Below are 26,411 nucleotides of genomic sequence, written 5' to 3'. Positions count from 1 at the left end.
GGGGAAAACAGAAAAAAAGTAGCTTTTTCTTCCTATTCATCAATCCTTGCTTACAATACAGAGATTAAAACAATTCATCCCAGACTCCAGACACCAGCTCACTGCTCCGGCTGTTCCACAAAGTCAGCAGGATGCAGTAAAGAGAAGCTGTGCCCGGCTCCAGCCATGTCATTCCTCGCTAGAGGCTGCTGAAGAGAAAGTGACAGCAGCTCTGCTCCATGCAGGGTGGTCCTGAGCTCTTAGATGGACCTCAAGAAACTGGAGAAGAAAAGAGGGCAAAGGTGTTTTGTAACAGAGCAAGAGAAGATGTGCTAAAGGCAGGGCAGCACATCAACCTCATTGGATAACAACACAGGGCTTTTCTGCTACAGGCCTCAGTTTTTCAGGCGTTAGCCAGGAAAACTCAAATCCCTGCGTGGTTAGCATAAGTTCTGTCTTCACACCACCACTGGGACGTCAGGGTGGTGAAGATTTACCATACGTTAACTCCACTGAGTGGACTACAGTACCAGAGTAATCTTCTTTTCAAAGTCTGTTAATTTCTCTACTGTAGAAGGCCTGTGGCTTCTCTAGCACAGTGATGTCTCAGAGTTTACCTGCTGAATACATCAAGTCTTCTCCTTTTGTTTCATCCTTTCTGTGTCCCCAGAGAACATAATGAGCCTTCCTCCTTCATGTTTGCACCTATCAAATGCATTATAGGCAAACCTACTTATTTAGGCTTTGCTTGGTACTCATTCAGCTCTTTTGATCTTAGTTCTTTAAGATATCTCTTCAATCTCATAGACAACCATATAGTTATTTTTTTCTGAATGCCTAAGTCAGTCTTCCCAGGAACCAGGTGCACAAAATTCAATGCAAGACACTAAGTGCAATCAACTGCAAGGGAGCATCAAATCACTGCACAACAAAGGATGTACCAAGGACCTGAGCCATGTGCCACACAGCTCAAAGTGACAGAGAACCAAAGTAATGGCTGTGGGAAAAGGAACACAAGTAAGCAGAAGAAACAATGATTTCAACAGGAGATCAGTCTTCAGGGAATTAGAGCAATAGCTTGCAGCCAAAGATAGCTGTGAAGTCACTCCCTCTGAATGCACTTAGCAAAGCAATTCTTCAGGACATGCACCAGAACAGATGAACATGAACAGGAGCCACAGCCCCAGACACAAAGCTGCAGCACATCTATATGGATTTCACTGCTATCTGAAAGAAACCAACACTCTCAAGGCCAACATCAACCACTGCTATTTCCAAGCATGGATTGCACCTGTGGTTTCATTATTCCAACCCACTTTTAAACTGTAGATTGCCAGCAGTAGTCCAGTTTCAGAACACTAAATATCAACAAGCTGTTGCATTGTGAGAAGCAATGAATGGGTGAAGTCTTTACACAATAATAAGGGAAAAGGAGGTACAAAAAAAATAAAGATGTGTTTCCAACAACACACATCTGATTAGTAGCAGCTCAGAGAAAAATATTCCTCCACTGAAAAACAGCTACCACTTTCCCTGGTATCCTAAATTTAGATGCTGATTTTTATCACCTAGCACTATATGATTTATTAGTGAGTCGGTACAGTTGGTACCCAACAGCAGGCCAGTTGGCACTCCAGGAAAACTCAGAGCTAGGTCCAAACTCAGAGGCTAAACCTCATCTCTGCTAGCAAACTTGGATGAAATCCCAGCCAAAGAGACAATACAGCAGCAGAGAAGCTCCAAGGAAACTTAAACAGGAGAATTGGCCATTAAAGACAATCTGTAGAGTTCATTCTCTGTTATCATATGGAAGTGTAAACCTCATTCCGGAGCTTGGGGAAAGAGAAAGAATAACATAATACTGAAAAGTCATTAAAATTAAGCATGCCCAGCAGCTTTCCTCTCCAGAAGACTGAGTCACAACTCTGAGATTTTCATGATTGCAGATTTCACAAAGACATAAGTCTGTGATACAGAGCTAGTTACTACCTTTTCACTTCTAGGTTCCAAAAGTGCTGCCAGAGAGCATTATTTTTAATGCACTCTCATAGAGGGATGAAGTTTCCAAGGAAGCTGCCAAATATAGCAAAGGTTTGCGCTTTCCCTTTCCAACACTTTCTTAGAAAGCTGGAAATAACATTACCTTACTCAAGTGGCTATCCTAATTAATTCTCTTTTGCTTTAAAAACAACAGCCAGAAAGAAAGAAGAACAAACTTGAAGTTCTGGGCACTTAGAGCTGTTTCTATTGAGGCAGAGCAAAATAAAGCTTGACAGACCAGTCACACAACTATATAGAAGACCTCTGCAAGACTAACAACAACTTTGAAGGCAGAGCCTGTACTTCCCAGTCCCTACTTACTGCATCAGAACATATAGACCACAGCTCTTAACTGGATCCTCTAGCTTACCATGAAATGAACTCCATCAACACCAGCTATTACCACTTTGAAAGCCAGAAGCTGATCCCAAATATCTTCTCACCCTCTGCTTTCAGACCAGCTAGAAAGGGTGAAAGAGAATGGGGTGGCATTAATATGCAGATTGGAAGAGATGACTCAGCAGCCCCTTTCAGTCAATGCCAATTAATTCCAACCAAAGCAAATTAATTCCAAGCTTTTACTGCCAAAAAGTGAGCCAGAAGGAAAGCAGGAAAGCACATCAACAAAGGCACCATTTCCCACCTGGGTAAATGCAAGACCTTTCAATCAACACTTGATGCTTAACGAGGTTTATCACCTGTCTCTGACACCTCTTGGTCATTAAGTAAGAAAAGAAAGCAGTCCACACTGCACCACAGGTCACTTAGTACCAGCAAATGCTATTAACGTAGGAAAGGAAAACCAGATTGTTTAGGTTCTAATTTCAGTCTTTTCTGAGAAAGAGAAACAATCCCCATGCTAGATGAGGGAAGGAGGCTGCTGCTTTCCATACAGTGGATGAAATGCACCAAGAACAAAGGTACAGGACATAGAAAAGGTATTTTAAGAAGGCTTATATCAGACCCAGGGGTGTGCAGATGTGTGTTGGTCTCTGGGCCTGAATGTTACCCAATGACAGTACCTGCAAAGCTGACAAATGGCAGAAAGGAAACTTCTCTGCTATTGTGTTTTTCTCTTCAAGACAAATACTATTTCTACATTAGTCAAGCTAGGGCTGAATTGTCAGAGCTAATTTTTTTATTATTTACCAGAAGGATTATCAGGCAGATTTGTTCTGTTAAATTCCTGCTTCACAGAATTACTTTAAAACCCAGGAAATGTACTACTAAGGAAGCTGGTATTCCCCAACTTGCCTTTGCTTATCTCTTTGACAAGGCTCTTTCTGCACTGGCTGCCCTGCAAGACACTACAGAGGATAAAAGGTCTACCCCAGGCTGGGGGCTGCTGGATCTGAAGCTCCTGTTCTCCTGAGCCAGGTTCCAGCTTTTCATAGAATCATTCAGGTTGGAAAAGACTTCTAAGATCATCTAGTCCAACCATCCTTACCATGGCCACCACCCATGTACTCCAGTGCCACATCTGTTTCTTCAGCACCTATGGGGATGATGACCCCACCACCTCCCTGGGCAGCCTATGCCAGTGTCCAATCACTTTTTTGGAGAAGTTTTTCTTAATACCCAACCTGAACCTCCTCTGGTGCAACTTGGGGCCATTCCCTCTTGTCATGTTGATGTTACCTGGGAGAAGAGGCTGACCCTAGCTCACAATAACCTCCTTTCAGGGAGTTGTAGAAAGCAAAACCAACTTTTTTGTTTTTTGTTTTTTTAACCTAAACAACTCAGTACAGAACATGAGTTTGAAAAAAAAATCTTATTTTTCCTACCGACTAGTACAAACACGGTCATCCTCAGGAGCATCCTGTTCACACAGAACTGTTACAGAAAGTAGAAGAGACGTCAGCAGGTGAACAATCTCCCCAAAATCTCACAAGAGCTCATGAGATCAATCTCATAAGTTGGTCAAATGACAAACCACAGTTTGAGTTCAAAGACACCTTCAGTCTTCTATACATCACTCCAATTAAGTGTAATGTTCAGCAAAGGCACATGGTATGATCCTTTCAAAAGAAATGGGGTACAGGAAATGGTGGCCTGCAGCTGACCCAACATCAATCAGCTCAAAGTGCCTGGGGTCTCTCAGAGTAACTAATTTGGGTATAAATGCCAGCAGCAGGAGTCAGGAGCCTTCTCCTTCCTGCCGCTAGGTTCTGGTTAGAATTAGGCCACAACAACAGCAGTGCAAGTCCACGTCTCTCCTTTATCTCTGTACATAGGCACAGCAAGGTGTATGCGTGGGAGAGCTGGGAACATCAAGCAGAGGGATTTATCTCCACTAAGCCCTGCTGTGCCTAGTAGACCGTGTCATCTTCCATTAACAAGCAGATTTCTGCAGTGTTCAAATTATGTTTTCCTACAGAGATTGCTGCAAAGGAGATGATGAAAACAGAAAGTGCCAGGCCCTTCAGGACTGTCCCAGACTCAATTTGGTGCATGAAGCTGTGAGCCAATTCATCTTCCCCACCCTTCACCTGCACACAGTAGGTCTGGCTTCCCCCCAGAACACACATAAAAGCAGCAAGAAAACTGCCCAGGACAACACGTTGCTGGCTATGGAGGCTTAGCCATTAGCCAAAAGCATTGCTTAATTTAATATTTGTTTCCAGCCACTTGGGGTTTCCTGAGGTTGGATGTTGTTTAATGAAGCCACAGGGCAGCCAGCCATTCGGCAAATGCCCTACAAATTTTAAAAGCTGTCTTAAATAAAAAAATATATATTTTTTAAAGTCTTGTACCAAAGTAATACTGCAAACTCTGCTTTCAGTACCCTTCCGTATAGCCATCTTTTTTTCCCCTTTTTCTGGTACTTCACCACTTTCATGAACACCAAAACCAGCAAGTAACTGTCGTTCCCAGCCACGCAGCAACAGCCCATTGCAGAAATAATTCCAATGCTTGTCCCATAATAGTCAAAGTTTCAATCCACAGGTGTCATTATTCAATTGATTGACATCTCCAACCATCCCAAAGGCCCTGCAGCCACTGCAGCAAATTCATGAAGTGCATCCAAAATAACAGAATCATAGAACCATAGAAACATTAACATTTGAAAGACCACTAAGAGCATGCAATCCAACCATCAACCCAACCCCACCACACCCACTAACCACGTCTCTCAACACCACATTAAGTTCTTTAACACCTTCAGACTCCACCACCTCCCTGGGCAGAAGAGCTATGCTGCCATATGTCCCCAGTCCAGCTGCACAGCAGAAGAGCTCCAGGAAGGAGTTTCGTTACAGTCCCACTAGGCTTGGGCAGGTTGGTCTTACCATGTTCAGGAGCATAGTGGGAAAGAGTTTTGGGCAATAACTGAGTAAATTGGAAAAACATGACCTGAATTACACTTTTGTATGCACAGGCTCGGGCTCACTCCCATCTGGCAAAGGCTGCCCATGGTGGTGGTGGAGTCACTGTCCCTGGAGGTGTTCAAGAAATACGGAGATGTGGCACTGAAGGACGTGGTTAGTGGGCATGGTGGGGATAGATTGGGGTTGGACTTGATGATCTTGGAGGTCTTATGATCTTATGATTCTATGATCTGCCATCATCCCATGGTGGCCATTTACAAAAGTGGTATTTAAAGTGTGCTGGGACTGGCAGCAACCCTCTTCCAGGGTCATTAGGAATGTTAGGCACCATGGGGACATAGGGATCGCTCCCACTATTTCTCTCCTTTCTCCGGAAGCTGCCATCAGGCTGTGGAAGGACACAAAGAGCAGTTTCTGCTGAAAAACGAGCCCTGCTCCATCTGGTACTATTCAGTTTGCCGCCCAGTTAAGTACAGCCCACCCTGACCCAGCTTAAAGGCCACAGCACAACTGCCATGGCTGCAGATGCCTGTGATGTTGATTCAGAGTAACCTTGAACAGGGAGTGACCCAATGGAAGAGATTCTGATTTTTTAAAAGGATAATTCACTGTATCTGTTCAGCTAAACAGAGAGCCCTGTGTCATAATAAAGCTGTCATGATGTTCGGGAAATATGGTCTCACTGGAGGAACACATTGTAATTTTATATCCAGCTATTTAAGAAGATGAGGCCAAGCCCTGAGTGACAGACACTCTGATGAAACAACACATGAATTAAACATAATTATACTAGAAAAACAGTAAAACAGAACTAATCATCAAGGCCCCTGTGTTGTGCTGCGAGCAGTGACATTTGCATTGGCACGGGGCACTGCCATCCAGAGTGCTCCAGATCCTCCATGAATACCACTAATCAAATTGTCACCATGCAGCTGGAGCGAGGAGCTGTTCTGTAGGAGGAGAGGTCCACATCCCACCCAGTTCTCTCCTGCCCATGTGGACAGAGGTGTCCTCCACCCCTCCTCCCTGCTAAAGATGCTGCATGAGCATGTCTGCCAAAATCCTCTCTCCATACGTAATGGTCTCCCTAGGCATGTTAAACCTAGAAAAGAGAATCCAGCTGGGTGTAAAAAATCTGCTTTTTTTTTTAGGTTTCTGCACGAGCTGGATCTCGAAGCTTTCTTTACATCAGCAGCAGACAACTGTTTCTCAGACTTCATCAAAGAGGGTTGATAGCTGACTTGAAAATGGCAGATGGAAGCATTAAATATTTATTGGACTGGAGTGCGTTATTGCAGAAAATAACACTCTGCAAATTATTTCTGTGTAAACAGTAATTAAGCAGTCAGGCACGGTCCAGTCCAGGTTCTGAGTAAGCTGCAACTCTTTTTGTGAAACGTATGCATGAAAAACGCTAACGCGAGACAAACTAACATTTCTCTACTGATTTCCATCTGCATTCGCATTGCTCTGCAATCATGAATTAAAATTAATTAAAACTTTGGAATGGTCTTCCACATAAAATTGGAATGAAGGGAGCCCTCATGGCTGGTATACATGCTAAACTTTTGCAGAGGAGGGACCAGTGATATATTGCTTTAAAAGACCAAAGGCTTTGGTGTCCTGATATTCCCACTGCTACTAAAGCTGAGACTGAACTGGAGCTAAGAGTGGGTTTGAGCTGATGCTCGTAGCAGAGGGAAATGATAACATAAAGCACGATACTGACATTTCCCTTGCAGTCTCTGCAGGCTCCACACTTCTTCCAAGAGCAGCAATTGTAAACGGCATACAGCTGCTGTTTGCTGTTAAGCTCTCCAGTTCTCCACTGGGAACAAGTTTGCTCAAGAGATATTGCAGTTTTATTCCCTTCAGCAGAATATTAATCTCCCACTTGTGCTATTATGCTAGTTGTAATGAGATTCATACCATCCCTCCTTTAATACACCTTTCCGAAAACAAAATGTTGTAACTTTGCCTTAAAAGTAGCCGCAGGTCCTTCCAGTCACTGCCCACCAGCCCAGGTAACAGTGAGAGGACAAGACATAATGACCTTAAGATGCACCAGGGAGGTTGAGATTGAATATTATGAGAAAGTTTGTCTCAGAAAGAGTGATGAGGCACTGGGACAGGCTGCCCAGGGAGGTGGTGAAGTCGCTGTCCCTGGAGATGTTCAAGACAAGGGTACATATGGCACCCTTTCCGTACCTACACACTCAGGAAGGCAATCAATTCCTATTCACCATTCCTATTCACCAAGCAATCATTGCAGCCTCACTCAGCATCAGTGAATGGGGAACTCTAGATGCCATTCTGCCACCTTTGCTCCTTCAGCACAGACAGCTATATACTGTGTTTTATCACTATTGCTGGATTTTCTCCATACTCAGAGTAAATCACAGTTTTTGGACTTTCTCCCTTCCCCCAAAACATATGTACTTCAAAACACAGCAGAAACGAGCACCTCCTACACCAGCACAAGGAGTGTGTAAGTATGACTGTAGCTTTATGCTGAGCAGAGGAGAGGGGCCCTAGGTGCAGTGGTCTGGGTGCCCCATCCTTGGAGGTGCCCAAGGCCAGGCAGGATGGTGCCCTGATCCAGTGGGTGGCACCCAGCACAGAGGAGGAATGGAACTGGATGGGCTTCAAGGTCCTTTCCAACCCAACCATTCCATGTTTCTGTGGGACGTGGATGTGCTGGCAGGGCTGAGCTTCTGGCAGAGCTGAGCTCCTTTTATTGTGTGTACACGCACACAGGCTTATTCTGCTTGTTTTCCTTCTCCTTCCCCCATTACAAGACACAGATTGGTTTCACATCCCCGAGAGCTCCTATAGCTCGTAAGTGTGCAGAAGAAGATGAAGAGAGCAAGGCTGCCAGGGGACTTTAATGAGAACTGCTTTTGTACTCCTGGTGCAGTTAAGAGCCACATAATGAAACAGAGGCCAGTTTGTTTGTTTTTTAATGAGCTCTATTTATATTTGACTTTAACTATCCTCATTCATTTTCTCTGAATCAAGCCTCTACTGCTGAAGTCTTGTGCATTGGGTTAATAAAGGGCAGCTATAATCTGATTTACTGCATACTTCCAAACACTAACATACTCACAGGAGATGCTGACAGTTTACAGCAGCAATGCTCAAAGCTGAAAAATTGATAGCGAAATTGATCATAACTTCTCAGCTGCCTCACAGAAAGCTGAAATAATGCTGCAGAGTTGTCTGGAGGCACTTTTTCTTCCATGTCGTTATAACATGGAGAAGCTGAGGCTGCTTTCAAGCTAGTTTTACAGTTTGCAAACTGGAAGCAGGTGCCTTACCCCACAGACTTTGGCTGACTGGTAGGGATACCTGAGTTTCAAGGTGTCAGAGAGAAAAACCACTGAAATTACATGTGAACAAATCCAAGGGATATGATATCCTCAAGCTTTCTACTCTCAGTAGCTCAGAAACTACAAAATCGATCAAACAATCAAAGAGCTCTGTGCCTTGTTCTCTGTGTAGAGGATTAAAACAAAAATCAGTAGTCACAGAATCAGATGATTTGGAAAGGACTCTTAAAGCCATCTGGTCCAACTCCCCTGCAATGAATAGGGACACCTACAGCTCCATCAGGTGCTCAGAGCCCATCCAGCCTGACATTGGGTGTCTCCATTTACTTCTTCCCATCCTTAAAACAGAGAAAACACTGTTGATGAAATAGCTGAAAATCCCAAATGAAGGTTGTCTCCTTAGAGGAAGAAGTTTAGCCCCTATCTACATATTTAAGCTTTTAAACAAAACCAGCTTCCTTCAAGAGGAGCAGCTGTGTAATTAAGCCAGTTTAGGGATGAACAGTGTGATTCGAAAACCAAACACTATCTTAATTATATACATTAATATTCCACTAAAAGATGCTTATCAAAGAGATAATTCATGTTATTGCACAAGGAAGGCCACTAAAGATATAAAAATAACAGACAAGGGTGCCAACAAGAGATACTGCCGATGCCTGCACAGCCATGAGAGCAGCTCCAGCTGCAGAGAAAGCATACACAAGAGCTAATAAACCCATCTGAGCAAGCAGAGGTCTGCCAGAAGTCATCTGTTGTCAGGGGTGAATGCTGAATGAGAGATGTCCGTGTCCAAGCCAGAGTCACCCCGCAACACCCTGGCTGCTTGGGAGAAAGTTTTGGCTGCAATGTCTTCTAACTGGTTTTTGGGGAAGGAAAAGAGAAAGTAGTGGACTGTGATATAACAAGGAGGAATGGCTTTCAATTAAGAGAGGGAAGATTTAGGTTAGATGTCAGAAAGAAGTACTATACTCGGAGGAAAGTGAGGTCCTAGCACTGCTGCCCAGAGCTGTGGGTGCCCCAGCTCTGGAGGTGTTCAGGGATGGGTTTGAAGGGGTCCTGGGCCCTGATCTAACTGTCAGCAACCCTGTCTATGTCAGGAGGTTATAACCAGATAATCTTTAAGTTCCCTTCCAAATCAAGCCTTTTCTGTATGATTCTATCAGTCAGGGTGGGGGGTCAGGAGGAGGCTGATGGAAAAGGGTCTCATGCTGGATAGGGCACTTGGATTCCTCTCTATAGCATACACATGGCCACCAGCTCCTGTAGGAGTCACCAGTTCTTCACTGCAAGACCATGATCTACATCTTGGCTCTATCTGCCCCATCTATTTTTACTTGGAGACCCCAAAGCACCATGACCAAAACACATGGCAGCAAGGCCATTTTGCTGCACAGACTGCAGCAACATCTGGCCGTAGGGCTGGAACAGCATCCCAGCATCTAAACAGCTTCCCAGTGCTGATATAGCATCTGGGAGATTTAGGAAACACTTCTCCCACCCAGCCCAGAAGTTTCACTTGTTTGTGTATGGCACCCTGAAGCAAAGTCTTGCTTTAGACCTTTTGCAGCTTGTCACGCACCAGGCTGACAGCCCCAGCTCCTCACCCTGTGAAAGGGGAGACATGAGGGCCCCCATCTCACAAACAAATGCTTTGTTGTTAATCATCTGAGGGCCAAGGTCCCATTAATTAGTGCTGACATTTAGAGTGGAGGCCACGAGATAAGGGTGATATGAAGATGGATGGATTCCAAGAGGAGAGAAAAAAAGGGCTGTGGGGGACATGGTTTTGATTTTAATTAGAGTTCTCCTTATAAAGAGAGGCTATTGACATTTGAATTCTCTTTTATATCAGAAGAAAAACTGCAGTCAGCCTGTTGACATGTATCTAAGTTGCAAGGTGCTGCACGCTGTCAGCATGAAGAGGGGACCTTGGACTGGCTGTTCTCAAGTTCCTGAGCTTGTGCATGGACCCAGATGTCACAGTTCTGGATGTGCTTGGCTGCAAGGCTCTGGATTAGATTGCCTCCAGGGTTAGGGCAGCCACCACCTCTCTGGGCAACCTGTGCCAGTGCCTCACCACTCTTACTGTAAAAACTTCTTCCTTATATAAAATCAGAATCTCCCCTGTTCTAATTTGAAACCGTTTCCCCTTGTCCTACCACAACAGTCTCTGCTAAGTAGTATGTCTCTTTCCAAAAAAAAAAAAAAAAGTGCAGAAGTCCACCAAATGTCTGCCTCTGCTAAAGCAGGACAAGCTCATGATAAAATAAAACTATCTACTGCTACAAGCTTCCACCCGTAACCAGAATCTTCTGATGCCTTCATGGACTTGGCACCATTCACCACCATCTTTCATGTGCTCCAGCTGACATTGCCATGCATTCATATTCCTTGGACAAGATCCTCAGACATCAAGCAGTGGGATTAAAACAAAGATCATTGTAGAACAAAAGCATTGGCAGATCTTCTGTATGCTTTTTAATTTTTGAGCTATTAGGTCATTTTATACCTTGCAGCTTTTGTACACAAAAGTGAAGTACACAGAATTGGAGGGGTGAGGGTTAAACAAAAGCTAGAATTCTCATGCAAGCCCTGCAGTTTCTCTCCAGGGGAAAAAAAGAAAAATCTATTGTGAGAGCTGGAAAATCTGCCTCTATTCATGGCTCTTTCTGTATGACACTATCAACAGCAGAAGCAACTACCGTGTCTCTCTGAGCACTAAGTAACCCCATTTGTCACCTTCAGTCCCTACTGTCCTGCTGCTTCCCAGAAAAAAAGTCTTCAAAACTCAACAGAGGAACCCAAATCTGGCTTTGAGGCAGCTCCTCTATGTGATCCCAGCCCAGAAGCACCACTAATCACGATGTCTGGGGCTATAAAAAGGTACAGGACAAGAGCACGTCTCTCCTTCTGATCTGCTTCCCTGTTTGTAACCAGCGCTTATCTAATGCCACTTAGGAAGTGTTACCAAGGAGACTATTTGCATCCTGCACGATGTTGCTAAAGCAACACTGCTAAATTAGATGCAGAGCTCCTAGCCCTCACCCTGTGTATTTGCATTGCTATGAAAATTAAACAGTCACAGGCTTAAACTATATTTGGGTCATTCACTCAGCCAAGCACCTGAAAATAGTCCCATGGCAGCAGCGATGGAGTTCCCCCTTAAATCTGGCACATCTAGGGCTCATCTTGTAAGGGTATTTCTGTCTTGTGTGTCAATGTGACCTGCAGGCAAAGCAAGCCATCTTTGTATAACCTTCCCACACAGGACATGCTTTGGCTTTTATTTGAATGCTTTTGGAGATTTTCACTGTCACAAATAATTACAGCATCGCATTAGTTGATGGAGCATAGCAAAAGGCAATTTGTAAGGAGCAGATACGTATTAATATCTGAGGCACAAGATGGCTTAGAGGCACTGGAAATGGGACAACTTGCCTGGAGTTTATAGGTCTGATGTTCAGCTTTACCCTGAGTCTTGGTTCAGCTGTAAATTGTCACCATTTATGGTTTAATGGGCAATATTGGTGGTAGGTGGATGGTTGGATCATAGAGGTTATTTCCAACCTGAATGATCGTATGATTCAGGGGTTTTAAGATGGCCCGTGGAAAGTTGGAAATGCTAGATAAGGGTAAACAACAACAAACAAAACCAACTTATTAAGGAGGTGATAATAAAATAAAAAAAGAACTTAAAACTGTAAAGAATTATATGCAAGCTATAAACAAAATTAAAGGTCAGAATCTATTTTAGGTGAAGTTACAGAATAAATTAAACAAAAAAAAACACTCTACTGTCAACACTACAGAATAAATCAAATGGAGAAATATCACTGGTTGGAGGGAGAATGAGCAAAAGGAACCAAAAGATGTGTTTGCAATGGTTTTCAAGGCAAATAACAGCTTCTCTAGAGTTTGGACATTTATCAACATGCTAAATAACATACTTAAAATAATTCTCCCCTTATTGCAACTGCCAGGAATCTTGCAGCAAAAATTACAATTGCTTACTAATATATGCAATTGTGCACGTATAATAAATATAACTTACTTTCCCTGGTAGGTGGTAAGTAGATGATTGGACTGGGTGATTTTAGAGGTCTTTTCCAACTTCAGTGATTTTACGATTCTATAATTGCATTATTCATGATTCCAAGCAATGTCACAAAGACAGACACTGGGCTCTCCAAACTCAGCTCAAGTATTCTGGTGTAAATCTAGTGCAATGTGTTATCCTTGCAGCTTTCTATTCTGATGTTCTGAATAATACACTTTGGACAAGCATCCATAAAAATAAAATACCATCCCACCAATACCTATCTGGAGCTCTTCATCACTATTTAATGCATTTATTCCCGAAATAACTCCAGCTTTTAACACTTTCTAATTTAACAGATAAACTCAGGCAAGGACATAAATACTTGGCATCTGTCACTGAATTCAATCAGCTCCCTGGATCGGAGCAAAAGAACCCTGCTCTGCCTCAGCCATAATATGGTTTGGGTGCCTCTTGTTAATCAATCCTTAGCACCCAGAAGCACTACTAAAAGCACACCTGGGAGCATTTTACTATATATAAAACCTCTGTTCCAGCAGCAAATTTGATCTGCTTGCAGAATCTAATCATGAGAAAGTAATTCTCCTTCCTGATGAACAGCTTGAGAGTGCCCATGCCCAGGAAGATTTTGATCCATAACTTTTGATTGCTTATGCCTGGGAATTTAAGCTGAAATGCCAGAATATGGGGCAAGAGGTTGGAAAAACTCAATTTGCTACCAGCATTGGGTCTCAGTTGAACCAGGCAGTCAGGAACGTCCTCCGGCTCATTTGTTTTTCAGCACTATTTAAGGATGCTTTTCAGAGGGCTGCAAGAGGCAGTGAGTCAGCAGAGCTGAATGTGATTGCCTCAACTCAGCAGGATCCTGGGGGTGCTGTAAGCTAGAGAAGAACACCTGCTGGCTGCCTCCATGGCTGGGGATGCAAGGGAAGTCCTCGAGTCCCAGCATCTCTCAGGGAGGCAAAACTGGATGACATGGACTCTGTAGGAACTGATGGATATAAGAGGAGATGAACACAGTCTTCCTGCCACTTAGCTGTGCAAAATATAAATGAATCATTTTACTTTCTTAGACATCAGTTTACATTAGGACACAGGAAAAAGAGGATGGTCTGATTCTCATGGGGCTAAGGTTTTACAACAGCCATTCTCCCTCCCACCTCTTCCCATGGCCACAGCAAGGTTGCATCACTCAGTAAAGGTTGAGGAAGCAGTCCTCTGTGGGAAAGGGTCATTCATGTCCATATACAAAGGCTGCGAAAGAGCATTTTTAACCCTTTCCCAGGACTCAGCTCTCCTCACTGCCTAACAGGTACCCTGATACAAGCAATGCAGAGCTCCAAGAAAGGGTCAGAACTGAGCATCCGCATCCCCAGCAGAGCAGGAGAGGGGAGGAGAGGATGTGACATCCCCTCCACCTGCACCTCCATCTTCATAGTGCTAGGTAAGCCAGCAGAGCTGGCATGAGGATGTTCTCACCACACCCTGAGAAACACTGCTGGGCTCCGACTTACTGCTTCCTTCCTCCCAGTTCCTACGTGGCCTTATCTAAACTATGTCATAAATCTTCCAGGTTTTATCTGAACTCTCCTCCTGCTAGTGACATGCTGTACTCGTGAATAATGTTGTCTCCATCTGAATTACAAGGGGCACAGCAATAAAGCTCCATCAGAAGCCAGGGAAGCAGTGGGAAAATAGCTAAAAGCTACACTACACAGCACTGTTTCCCTATTTGTAATCTTCTGTCATAGTCTGAGTTGGAAGATTAGATAACGAGATTATTTATAGTGGCATTGCCGGGTGTATATCACAAAACCTTCACTGCAAGACCATGGCAAGAATGAAATTTTAATTTTGCCTGCCACTTCCCTGTGCCACAGCTCTGTTTGCAGCATTTTTTTTTCTTTCACAGTGGGGTTATTAATAATGGATGCAATGTTAACATTTCTAAATTGGGAGTTTACCCTCAGTCACCATTCCCACCCATCACTTGGTAATTCCTCCTCCTTGGCTTCACACTGGGCTGACAACGAGGCCAGTGATATCTGCTCAGCCACCAAAAGCAGAGCACGAACAACAGCACAGCACACCTCATTCATTGCAACATGTCCCACCTGCAAGGACCCCTCTGCTTGAAATCCCAAACAGATTTTTACTCTTTCTGCTAAGCCCACCAATGCAGTCAATCCCAGCTGAGAACAATTGCCCAAAGCAATGCACTGAGCACCAAATTGTCCATACAAGCCATTAATCATCCAGCATAGGTAACAACTTTCTGCCAAAATGAACACAGGACATAGAATCATACAAGTTGGAAAAGATCCCTAAGATGATCAAGTCCAACCATCCACCTACCACCAATATTGCACACTAAGCCATGGCCTTAAGTCTCAAGTGGATGAGTAAAGCTCTGGGGTCTGTAATTATTACTTAGCATCACAACTCTAAAACTTTAAAAATAAAAGGTATTCATAGATTTGGGTTCTTTTAGTCTTTAATTTTATATCCATTAAGGGATAAAGTTGTTCAAAGGGTCTGGAACACAAGTCTTACAAGGAGCAGCTGAGGGAACTGGGATTGTTTAGTCTGGAGAAGAGGAGGCTCAGGGGAGATCCTACCGCTCTGAACTACCTGAAAAGAGGTCGTGGTGAGGTGGGAGCCTCTTCTCCTGGGTAACAGCAAGAGGGAACGGCTTCAATTTGCACCAGGCAAGATTTGGGTTGAATAGTTGGAAAAACCTCTCAGAAAGAGTGGTGAGGCATTGGCACAGGCTGCCCAGAGAGGTGGTGGGGTCACCTTCTCTGGGGGATCTTCAAGAACCATGAAGATGTGGCACTGAGGGATGCGGTTAGCGGCAACAGTGGGGATGGGTTGATGATTGAACTGGATAATCTTAGAGGTCTTTTCCAATCTTAATGATTTTATGATTCTATAAAACACGGATTCTGTCTATGACTTTTACAGTTATTTGCATCCTGTCCTCTAAGGAGAGTCAGTATTTCTGTGGGAAACTATCTCTTTCCCTCCTATCCAGTAAATACTTGCTAAGTACAAAAGATAAACATTTCTCATGGACAAAGTGATCCTGTGAGATATATTTAAAAATGCAATTGTACCAGTTGCTCAAACAAGAGAAATTTAGAGTAATACTAATACAATTAAATACTCAATTGCATAACACCACTCAAGAAGGAGATTTGAACCTCTGATAAAAGGTTATAATCTGAAAAGCAAATAAACTCTGGATCTACTGCTACTCAGCTTATCTGCCAAAGCTGTCCAGCAACAAGTTAAGAGTCCAATACTGTTTTTACATTAGATGGTGTTGATGAGCAGCAGAGCACAAAACATAGTCACATCTCCATCCAAGTAGCAGTTAAAGGGAAATCAAGCAGAGCTTATGCCTAACAGAGGATAAAAGATGATCACTGGGGTATTTAAATCATATGTTGACATATGGGAAGTCAATGTGAATTAGGATGAATCAAGCATAACATGATCACGTTTCTTCTGATGGGGTCAGGATGCGATCTCCAGCTTTCAAGTAAAATGAAGCCAGAGGGATATCCAGACAGAGGCTGTTCACAAAGATGTTCATGCTCTCATTCAGCTCCCCAGGTAAGAAGCCACTACCTCAGAAGTGCTCCTGATCAATTTCTCTGGGATAAAGGATCACGCATTTCCTCCTCTGCTCAGCATCTCACTGAGCTTTGTCTCTTCAGAAGCCAGGCTTCTTACTTCATGCCTCAGTAGGATGAGGCCTCTTCTCAAAGCATAACCCAAAATGCTTATACAAGCCCATTAGAAAATTCTATCCTGAAAAGCTTTATTTGCCTTTTAGCAAGTTCTCTGCACAAATACAGTATTTTCAAAGACTGTAAATATGTTTTTCAGATAAGAATTCTTGTCATTTAATATAAAATTTAATGGATGTAAGCACTGAGACCTCTCCTATGGATTTGGTAAACTGTGTTTCTCTAATTATATTACCACCAAAAAAAAGCATTTTCAGGATAGGTGTGACTGTTGCCAAGAAGAAGAGCACTTGTTGGCACCATCTTTCCCTCTGCATTAGGAAATGGACCTACAGCCTCTTCTGAATCCTGTTTGAAAATGAATGCTTCCCAGGGAGGTTGGGAGTCTCCTCTGGAGATATTCAAGACCCACCTGGACACCGACTTGTGCAACCTGGTGTAGGGAACCTTCTTTGGCAGGGCAGTTGGACTCGATCTCTAGAGGTCCCTTCCAAGCCCTACAATTCTGTGATTCTATGAATGGAAGTACTCCAAACCTGCCAAATCTGACCCATTTGCTGCTCTCACCCAACAAATTTTCAAAGCATTTTGTCTGAAAGCAAATACCACCTTCCCAGTTACCCAAAATGATTTTTTTTAAAGACACACCAAGAGTAGAAACATTTCCACTGGGCCAATGGAACTTTTCATCAACTTTCTCTCTCTTCAATTCAATTGTTCACACAATCTTTCATCAACTTTGTCCCTCTTCCATCATTCACACAATTGTTTCCCAGCATATTCGCCTGGTCTGGCTAGGAAAAATATGCAGCAGTGGTTCCCCAAGTCAAAGATAAAGTTTTAATTATGCGTGATAGGTTGCCTCCAAACCTCCTTCGTGAGACAAGCAACAGGGAGCACAAACAAGGCAAAGTCATTCCAGGCAAAGGCAGACCTACATTGGACAGAGAATGCTTGCAGCCACCCCACAGACCTGTCCCATCAGTGATAGTTGGCCCTGGACAGTTACAGAACTCCCCATCCACTGCTCTGCCAAAAGGACTGTGATGCAAGTGGAAAATTACAAGCAAGTTGCCAGTCTTCTCTAGACTCGATGCTAGACAGCGTGTGTGTCCTGGCCATACCAGTCAAGTGATGAGTTCAGCAGGCAGCAGGAAATCCCTGCCTATGCCCATGCACGTGTGTGTAAGCCCACACATGCAGGAACAGCTGGAAGTGTCAGTGTTAGCAGCCAAAACTCAAATACTGAATAAGAAGGAACAAAGAGAGAAGGGAGACTCTGCAAGAAATGCCAGAACTTTAGAATTTATTTTGCCTAAGATCTTAGTATTAGTTTTCCAAAAAAATGTTTACACAATGTGTGAAGCACTGGGTTTTTTAAACTAACAAAAAAAATTGCACAGCAGTTTATCTGAGAGGCTGAGAACTATTAGCATTTACTTTCCAGATTTTTGCATAAAATAGCTTTGAGGTTTGAGCCAGTAATCTGAGAATCCTTCCTTATGCTTCAGCGAAGAGATGAACTGAGGCTGTTTAACAGTGTTGTCTGCACATAATGCCACCATGGCATCCTCTACTCTGTAATTTCAGAACACAATCCTATTTTAATCCTGTCACTGGAAGGCCAGATAACTATTATACAAACATGAACTAGAATCTTACATACAGCTTGCTTTTACCTAGAGATGCCCAAGAGTGATAGGAGATGAAAACTCGCTCTGGCTCAGTTTTTAACTACAGAGATGCATCAACCTGGACCTTCAAATATGACCCACATGCCTACCTTCCTCCCCAGCCAGCAATACCCTATGTAGCTAGGTTAGGAGGCAGATCAGGTTTGTGTATACATGTTGCAGTCACAGCAGAAGCTTTAACCATTGCCAGGCTGTGAGTTTAAAATTCAGCTCCTGTCCTCAAAACTACTTTGGGATTTGTCTATTTCCAGCACAGCACTAAGCACCTGCACGGTGCTGTGATTAAAGTCAGAAATGACTTTGGGATTTGTCACTGATTGTGAGCAGGATGCCATCAATCAGGTTAATATCAGATCAGTCTGAGATGGAGACTGCAGCATGAAGGTGCTACCAAAACACGGGTATGGCAGACCCCCCCTCAGGACAGTTCAGAACTGTGTTCCTCAGCTGTTCTAAAATTTCAAGGCAGCCTAAGCCAGAGAACACAGGGATCCTCACCTTGAAACAAGTAGCCACAGCAAAGTTACATACCGTAAACATAACAACATGTACTTGTGTACTTGCCATGGGCAACAATTTCAGTGATGCAGAAGTAGCTGGTTCCTGCAATTATCCTAGCAGCAGTAGGTAAGAACAGCTGCCAAATCTGAAACCTTCCAAGCCTGTGCATTAGAAATCTTCTCCAGATACAGAGTTCTGCACAAAATCTGGCATTTCAGTAGTCAACTGAACAAAGCAGGGGTTACTTAGACCCCTTGTCCCTTGGGGTGTCAAAGCAAAGAAAAATTTCTTACTCAAAAAAGCCAACCCATGCAAAGGCACCTTTATTGTTAAAAACTCCAGGAAGCAGCAGGCACAGCCTCATCCATGAGACACAGTGGGAGTTTGCATGTGAACCTCATGGCAATCCTTGCTGTCTCCCAGATAAAGCCTGGATGTTCTGTTCTGTGCAAGACTCTAAGGCTGCCATGGTGATGAACCACTCTGCAAGCACCTGGGCAGGGATGCTCACAGCAAAGAGGATGTATCCAGCTAGAAGCTGGCCAACATCAGGAGCAAGCTGTATGCCTTCAGCCATCACTGCAGTCTCTGAACATCCCAGCTCCCTCTCTCACCAGCGTGCAGAGTTTTTGAATTCTCAGCTCAGCATCGGCATTATCAGCCAAATATGAGTAGTCTTAGGAAAGCCCATAAGAGCAGGGTGAATGTGCGGTCTTCTTATATAGCAAGCTTCAAAGAATTCCACTTTCATGACCTCCTCCAATCTCCTGTAAAATTGGACCCATTTTTGCACTTATAACATCTACTATTAATGAGCTCTGAGAGCCACTATAGATGGCTGCAGCCTCTTTCTGCTCAAAGGGACCTGAAACCAACCAACTCCATTGGATGTCCTCCTCGTTCTTATACTAGAAGATACAGTGAAAAGTGGAGTTCTGTCCCTTTTCTGTGCATCAGTTGTAACTTTTAGATCTGTCATTTACCACCCTGCTGCATCAGAGGTTAGAGTTCAAGCTTATTCAATCATTCCTTACGTTAAATTATTCCAGACCCTTGATTATCCACCCTTGTTGCCCTCCTGCTTTTGGTTCTCCTTTATCTTTAAGATGGTGAAAGGTGAAGAACCAGAACTAGACTCAGATTTATACTACAATTTACTTGTGGCCTCTATTTCTGTTTGGCTTCCCTTATAATTTCTATTATTACATTTGCTTTTTTTAAACTGCTACTGAGACTTGGACTAATATTTTCAGCTCAATAGCCTGTTTTGGTTTCTAGGTCTTCCTTTAGGAAATGTAGTGCTTTGTTAACATGATTTCTTGGGAAATTTCTGACAAGCTGCACCATCACCTGCTTCATCAACAGGCTCCTCTACCTCATGAAAAGGAGAATTGAAAATAAACTCAGTATCAATAAATTGCTGTGTTTGGAACACTGGGCATTTTTAGGCAGTTTAAATACAATAAATCAAAGTTCAGCAACATGGGGAAAGAACAGAGTGCTTGAGAAAAGGTCATATAAACCTGAGAACCAGAACCAGGCTAACCCTTCCACCTACAAGCCAGGCATGCCAATGGTCAGAAGGAAATGAACAACCCAAGGCAGAACAAAAGCAGAAGGGCAGGAAGCTGGAGGCAAACTTCAAAGCCTGGAACAGCAAACCTTCTGACTTGATACTTTGAGGAAGAACCAATTACATTTTTCTTCCAGCCTTAGCATTTCAACAGCAATGGGAGCTGAAGTGAACCCATGGCATTGCTATCGACATTCTCTCAGTGCTATCTTGCACCCTGACCTCCAGTCCCTATGTTCATCAGCTGTTCATGTCCTTTTACTTGGTTTTATCTTGAAAATGCAAGAAACAGAGCTGGCATTGCAATATTCTTTCCTGTCAACAAAATGTAATTATTGCAGTACGTATACCAGGCAGATTGCTATCTTCTGCATTTATTTCAGAGACTCATAAAATACCAGCAAAAGGAGAAAAATGTCTGACTTATGTGTCAATGAGACATATTCAGAACAGGAAGAGCAAAAACGCAGAACTACATAAGCCTGTAAGGCACATCATCATGACTAGCATCCCCACTGGCCAGGACTGTCCCACCAAGATACCAGCCTGCTTTACAGGGTACTCCAGAGACACAAACCCCAGAGTATCCTGCAGAGACCACCCAGGCCACATGAGTTACATTTATCTGAGCAGCATGTACAGAGAAGTTTTCCAGCAGGGACCACAGAAGCACCAAGCCCAGCATGACTCAGATCTCCATGGGAGACTCCAGATGCCACTGCCATGCAAATAATAGAGAATAACCCATGAGTAATCAGCCAACGCCGAGAAGAGTGTCTCTGACTACCTCAGGCTGTCTCAACTGTAGTGCATGCATTCTTCAGCATGAATATCACAGGTGCATTAACCCCATGAGAAAAATGATAGGAAGAAATCCCGCAGGCTGTCACTCACCACAGAGTGCAGCCTTCTGAGGCAAGAGGAGGGTAAGGAAAGAGCAGCAAACCTGCCTGGCAGGCTGAAGAAGACTGAAGAGAGGAGACAGTAATGCCTCTTAGCTTCTACAATGTAATATTGATCTGCAGTCCACAGAACTAGCTAAGCCTTACAACTGAGGACACGAAGGACAAGTGAGGATATAAGGCCACTTTCCCACAGAGTCCAGGAGGCAGAATTGAAGTCCCACACCTCACCTATAACCTGAGAACTAGCAAAAATCATTCCTAGCATCCTGGAACAGCAGCACCACAGCCCAGAGAAGGTATGCAGTCCACACTGCGTTCCACACCAAACAGCTGCACACACCTTGTTTGGTGGCAGTCACAAACGATGCTTCAGGGAGGGTGGAGAGTAAATATTCGCTGGAGTTATCAGTCTATATCATAAGGAGATCATTATCAGATAATCACCGTCTCCTGCTCTTAAAGAGCAGTACACAACAGATCACCTTCTGTCACCCCAAGCTACATCTGCATTGTGGGAAGTGAAGAATTCACAGGAATGGTGACAATGTCACTTTAGTGTCCTCATTATCCCATCAAATGAGGACCTCCTTCTAGCCACTGGCTGTTAACTTTAAGGTTAACACCTGATCAGGGCTATGGCATCCAAACAGCTGAAGTCCTGGATGTCTCCTGTTTCACCAACTTTAGTTTCCACTGTCTCCACACTGGCCTTCCATTCCTGTAGCAGCCCAAGGCCACCTGGGGCCCTGACCTGGTGGGTGGCACCCAGCCCATGGCAGGGGCTTGGAACTGGGTGGGCTTTCAGGTCCCTTCCATCCCAATCACTCTGTGATTCTCTGATTAAAGCCTGCAGGCACAACGGTGACACCAGCACTGAGGGTGATTGAGTGCTTTGGAGAGGTCCTAAAGTCCTTGCATCTAGTGATTTCTATTGAACAGCAACTCAAAACCCTTTTATAAAGGGCTGGGCAGATCCCATCTTAAAGCACTGCCCAGCTCTGAAAGCAGCTCTAAAACAATCAGCCTGGAGTTCCAGATTTTATTTCTGTGTTATACCTTCAGTACCACCAAAAGCATCACATGGCATTCAGAAGACCTGCTCAACTAAAGAGAAACATTTTTAAGCAGGACAAGCAGGAAAGAAAACATGAAAACTTTCTGTGCACGTGGGAAGCAGATCTACTCGACATGGAGATCTTCTTACACAGTAGAGATGAGCTTGTAAGGCAGAAACTGACTTCACAGCCCCCAGATCACCACAGTGCAGCTTCTTCAGCAAGAAGGAGCCTATCAGCCCTGGCACTGAGTGGGAGAGTGCTCCACGGTGGCCACAATTACAAAGCTCTGTGCCCCTTGCAGAGCCAGGCATCTAGGGCAGAACCAGGGACCTTCAATTAAAATGCACATTACCAAATGTTAAATGGCAGATTTGTAACACCACTGTGTGACATTCGTACTTTCACTGCTCTGCCTCCAGACCATTTTACAGGAGCCTGTCAGATCCAATCAGACTTGTTTATTCTGCATTTAAATGTAGGACCTGAGGCAGTTTGGTTTCAAAAAAAAAAAAAGAGACAGAAAAGGCACATATTGTCCCTGGCAGTCACTTGATTTTTTACAACAAAGGCATCTTACTCTTTACTCAAAACTAAAATGATTTTACTGTTCTGCTACATTACAGATAGGGAATATTTCTACTTGCTGCCTTGGCACAGGTAGGAATTTAATTAAAATGGAAATTAAAGGAAGAACAAGACAAATATAAGTGCCATTACTCCCCCCTACACACAGCCCTAGTCGGGTGATCCATACAGAGCATCTCAGAAAGCTCACGTAAGCCACTGATAATGGATTAAGTGGCAGTGTCCCTTCTGGCTCCAGTTTATAAATTCTTATCTGCTTAAGGTTGCTTCAGAAAGACTTCCAGCTGACAGCACGATTCGTGGAGATAAATCCTCCCTGGCACTTTACAATTGCACACCAGCTACTACAGCATCGCATGTACCTTCTGGTTTGCATTGACAGGGAATGAATGTTCACCACATAGAGTTCAATACCCTCTCCTTGCAGGTTTAATTCTAAGCACAGCCACTGTCTGTGGCAGAACAGTAAGCATTCCTCACATCCCCTCGCATGACCATTAAGAAAGCTGTGGTATAATCACCCTCAGCTCATGCAACTTCTCTATACCATCCAGACGCAGAGGAAGGGAGCAGAGAGGTGGAAGGAAAGGATAACCAGAGAATCCCTCTATATGGCAACCAGCTGCCCAGCTCATCATTAACCCATTCCACTCCCCTCGACCATACCAAAGAAGCATCCAAAAGCTCAGTACAAACAAGGGAGAACATCCTTATTTCCTATACTGGTGGGTACAAATTCCACAACATCAGGGAAGATGCAACAAGTATTGACTATCTGAAACAGCTGTGGGAACAGCACCTGCTTTACTCCTTGCTTACAAAGGGATGTTGGACATCCTCTCCCCATCATTTTGTGCCTCGTCTGCATTAATATGCTTAACAAAAAGGTCACATCAAACACACAGAGTGTGCACGGCTGCCCAAGAAACCCCCTTCCAGAAGGACAGGGTATTTTCTGTTAGAGCAAAAAGGGGCAAAAAAGGACAGGGATGGAGAAGACCTCAGCAGTCGCTCCCGCTTGGTTGCCTTACAGAAATCAGCTCCATCTGATTGCGTCCTGATGGAGCTCCAGGATTTCGGCATAGCCACACAAGCTGGGCACGGTGCCCCAAACATCCCCTACCCTCCTGGAAACGGGTCTAACAGCCCACACCACACAGATAGATCTCTGAAACACCCAGAAAAGATGCAAAAAGAAAAGGAGTCATTCGCAGGGAAACACCTGGAGACACGTCGGTGCTCCGTCACCTCCAACACACTGTCCCCGTGCTTTCCTGGGGCGCGGCCGCACACGAAGGGCACCCGCACGTGGAGTGCCAGGCGTAGGGCATCCCAACCCGCAGCGCCCAGCGGCGTTCTGGGTTCCCTGCACGGCGCAGGGTTTCCGTCCTGCCCGGGTGCCCATCCCACCTCGGGGCGCAACGGGGTGCCGTACCTTTGAGGTGGTGGTGACGGGCGCGGTGCAGCCGGCCCTGTCCTCCGCGGGGCAGCGCGGGGATTCTGGAGAAGCGGCTGCCCATGGCCGCATCCGAGCCGAGCCGGGCGGCACCGCGCGGGGTCTCTCCCGTGGAGCTGCGGTGGTACCGGGGAGAGGGCGGCGCTCCGGCCGCGCTCACAGCCCCGCTCCCGTCCCCATAGCCCCGCGCTGCCGCTGCCCTCCGCGGGGCCGCGCCGGCTCCGCGGCGGCTCGGTACGGCGGGGCGGGGCGGCGGCACCGAGGCCCCCCCCGCCCTCCCTGTCGCTATGGAGACAGCTGTTCCGCTCCGGGAGGGAGAGGATGCGCAGCCCAGATGTGCCACCGCTGGTGCCACAGGTGGGGACACGTGCAGAAGCAGAGTTCAGTCCCCGGACTGAGACGGGGTGGGGTTGGGGGTCCCGGGACCAGCGATGAAACACCCACGTTGGATGTGTGTCTGCATATTTACATTCACTTCAAGGAGCATTGTAGGTTCCGGAGATGCTTTTGCAAGCTTTGCCTGGGACATCAGTGGATGCTGAAGGCGAAGAACTGCTCAGCTCAGCAGTGGCAGAGAAAAATCTCATTCCTCCTCCAGCTGAAAGACATTTCTACTGGTCAGTTGCTTCCCAAAAGGTGATTTTTGTCTGTCCACCTCCACTCTACCTCCTCTGAGGGAATATCAGAAAGTCTCCACATCATGGGCTACATATGACTATTTTCCACAATAAAACTGTGTTACTGCCATGAAGCCCCCACCCAGAAGACCAAAAAACACTATTCTTTGAAACCACCCAAATATAAAACTTCTGCTAGCCTTTCTGAGGTTGACTGGTAAGAGATAAAGAACATTGAAGACATGTGACAAAAATTGATGCTGAAATCAGGATGAGGACTCTTCCTCCATGCAATGGGACAGGCTAGCTGGAACCATCAGGCCCTGCTCTGCAATACAGGCAAACTGCGTGCCATGGCGTTGCACCCTTCCTCCTACTCCCTGGAAGGCTCCCTCACCAGTCAGGCATTACTACAATCACACAGGGCTGGAGCTCCTTCTCAAACACTGTTCAATGATAGTGCTGTAGGAATGTTGGGTCCTGCTCTGGCCCCATGGTGAACCCACCAGCAGGAAACTTATGTGCAGAGGTGGAACAGTCACACCTTTTGTTCATATTCATATCCCCTGCAAACACTATTTTCAGACACAAATACAAGGCTGGAATTACCGTTAGGCAAGCAGCTCCCTGTCACTTTGCCATACAACACTTTCCATCCTGCTGAATTTAATTGTTGGCAGTCAGCAGTCTTACCTCCTTCTCTGTAACCTCTGTGTGTCTGTCCTTGAATTTCTTGAGAGAGGACTTATACTTTTCTGGAGTTTTTTTTCCAGTTTTGGACTGTAGGCATTGGGTACATCCATATAATCGCACAGGGAGCATCCCTGTGCAGTCATCCATTAAACCACAGGCACTCACGCATGCATCATGCACACTGCTCACCATGGGAACTCTGTGGGGATGGGCTTACTCCATAAGGACCAAGCAAGAAGGAATACAAAACAGCACCAAGGTTCTGCTGTGATCTGATCTTGGTTCACTTTGACAAAGAGCCCCTGAATTAGTGCATGCTCTGGTTGGATAAGGAGTAAGGAGAGGCTGCTTCTGTCCCTGCTAACTTGTCTCAGCTCTTCCTGCAGAAAATGTTGAGCAGAGTGAGAAATAGTCTGCTACAGGGGCCCTTAATAGACAGAAGAGAATCATACTGATTCTGGGTTTTTGCTTTTTTCTTGTGCTTCAGCAACAGAGAACCTTTAATCAGCTTGCCAGAGCTGCAGGACTTCCACACCAGTGAGTGAGAACATGGTTTCTTAGTATGAAATTGAGTACAGGCATGCAATTTCTGGGCACCAGTCCCATCAAGGAATGCAGATCTGGTGGAAATGATGCAGGCTGGCCCAAGCTCTGAGCATCCTGATCTAGCCACAGCTGTCCCTGCTCATGGCAAGAGGAGTTGGGCTAGATAGCCTTTAAAGGTTCTTTCCAACTCAAACAATTCTACGCTGTATGACAGAGCAGGGTGAGTTCACACTGCATTATCATTCCTTTCCTGTATTTGTGCACAGGCAGCTGACCACTCATTTGCAATCT

At 44.8% G+C, this 26,411-nt stretch overlaps 1 protein-coding gene across 1 annotated transcript in view; it reads right to left on the bottom strand.

Moving 5' to 3' along the window:
* NEURL1 (neuralized E3 ubiquitin protein ligase 1) overlaps window positions 1-24,508 on the bottom strand; it is a 134,930-nt gene extending 110,422 nt beyond the window's left edge. Inside the window, exon 1 of the mRNA XM_031597533.2 lies at window positions 24,244-24,508. Within this exon, the coding sequence (XP_031453393.1) occupies window positions 24,244-24,328 (85 nt within the window). The 5' untranslated portion in view covers window positions 24,329-24,508. The remainder of the gene's footprint in view (window positions 1-24,243) is intronic.
* Between the last annotated feature and the right edge of the window lie 1,903 nt (window positions 24,509-26,411).

Source organism: Phasianus colchicus, chromosome 8, assembly GCF_987193195.1.
Source record: "Phasianus colchicus chromosome 8, bPhaCol1.hap1.1, whole genome shotgun sequence".
In the NCBI taxonomy this organism is placed as follows: Eukaryota; Metazoa; Chordata; class Aves; order Galliformes; family Phasianidae; genus Phasianus; species Phasianus colchicus.
The sequence above is the reverse complement of the archived record's forward strand: the minus strand, read 5'-3'. Positions and strand labels throughout refer to the sequence as shown.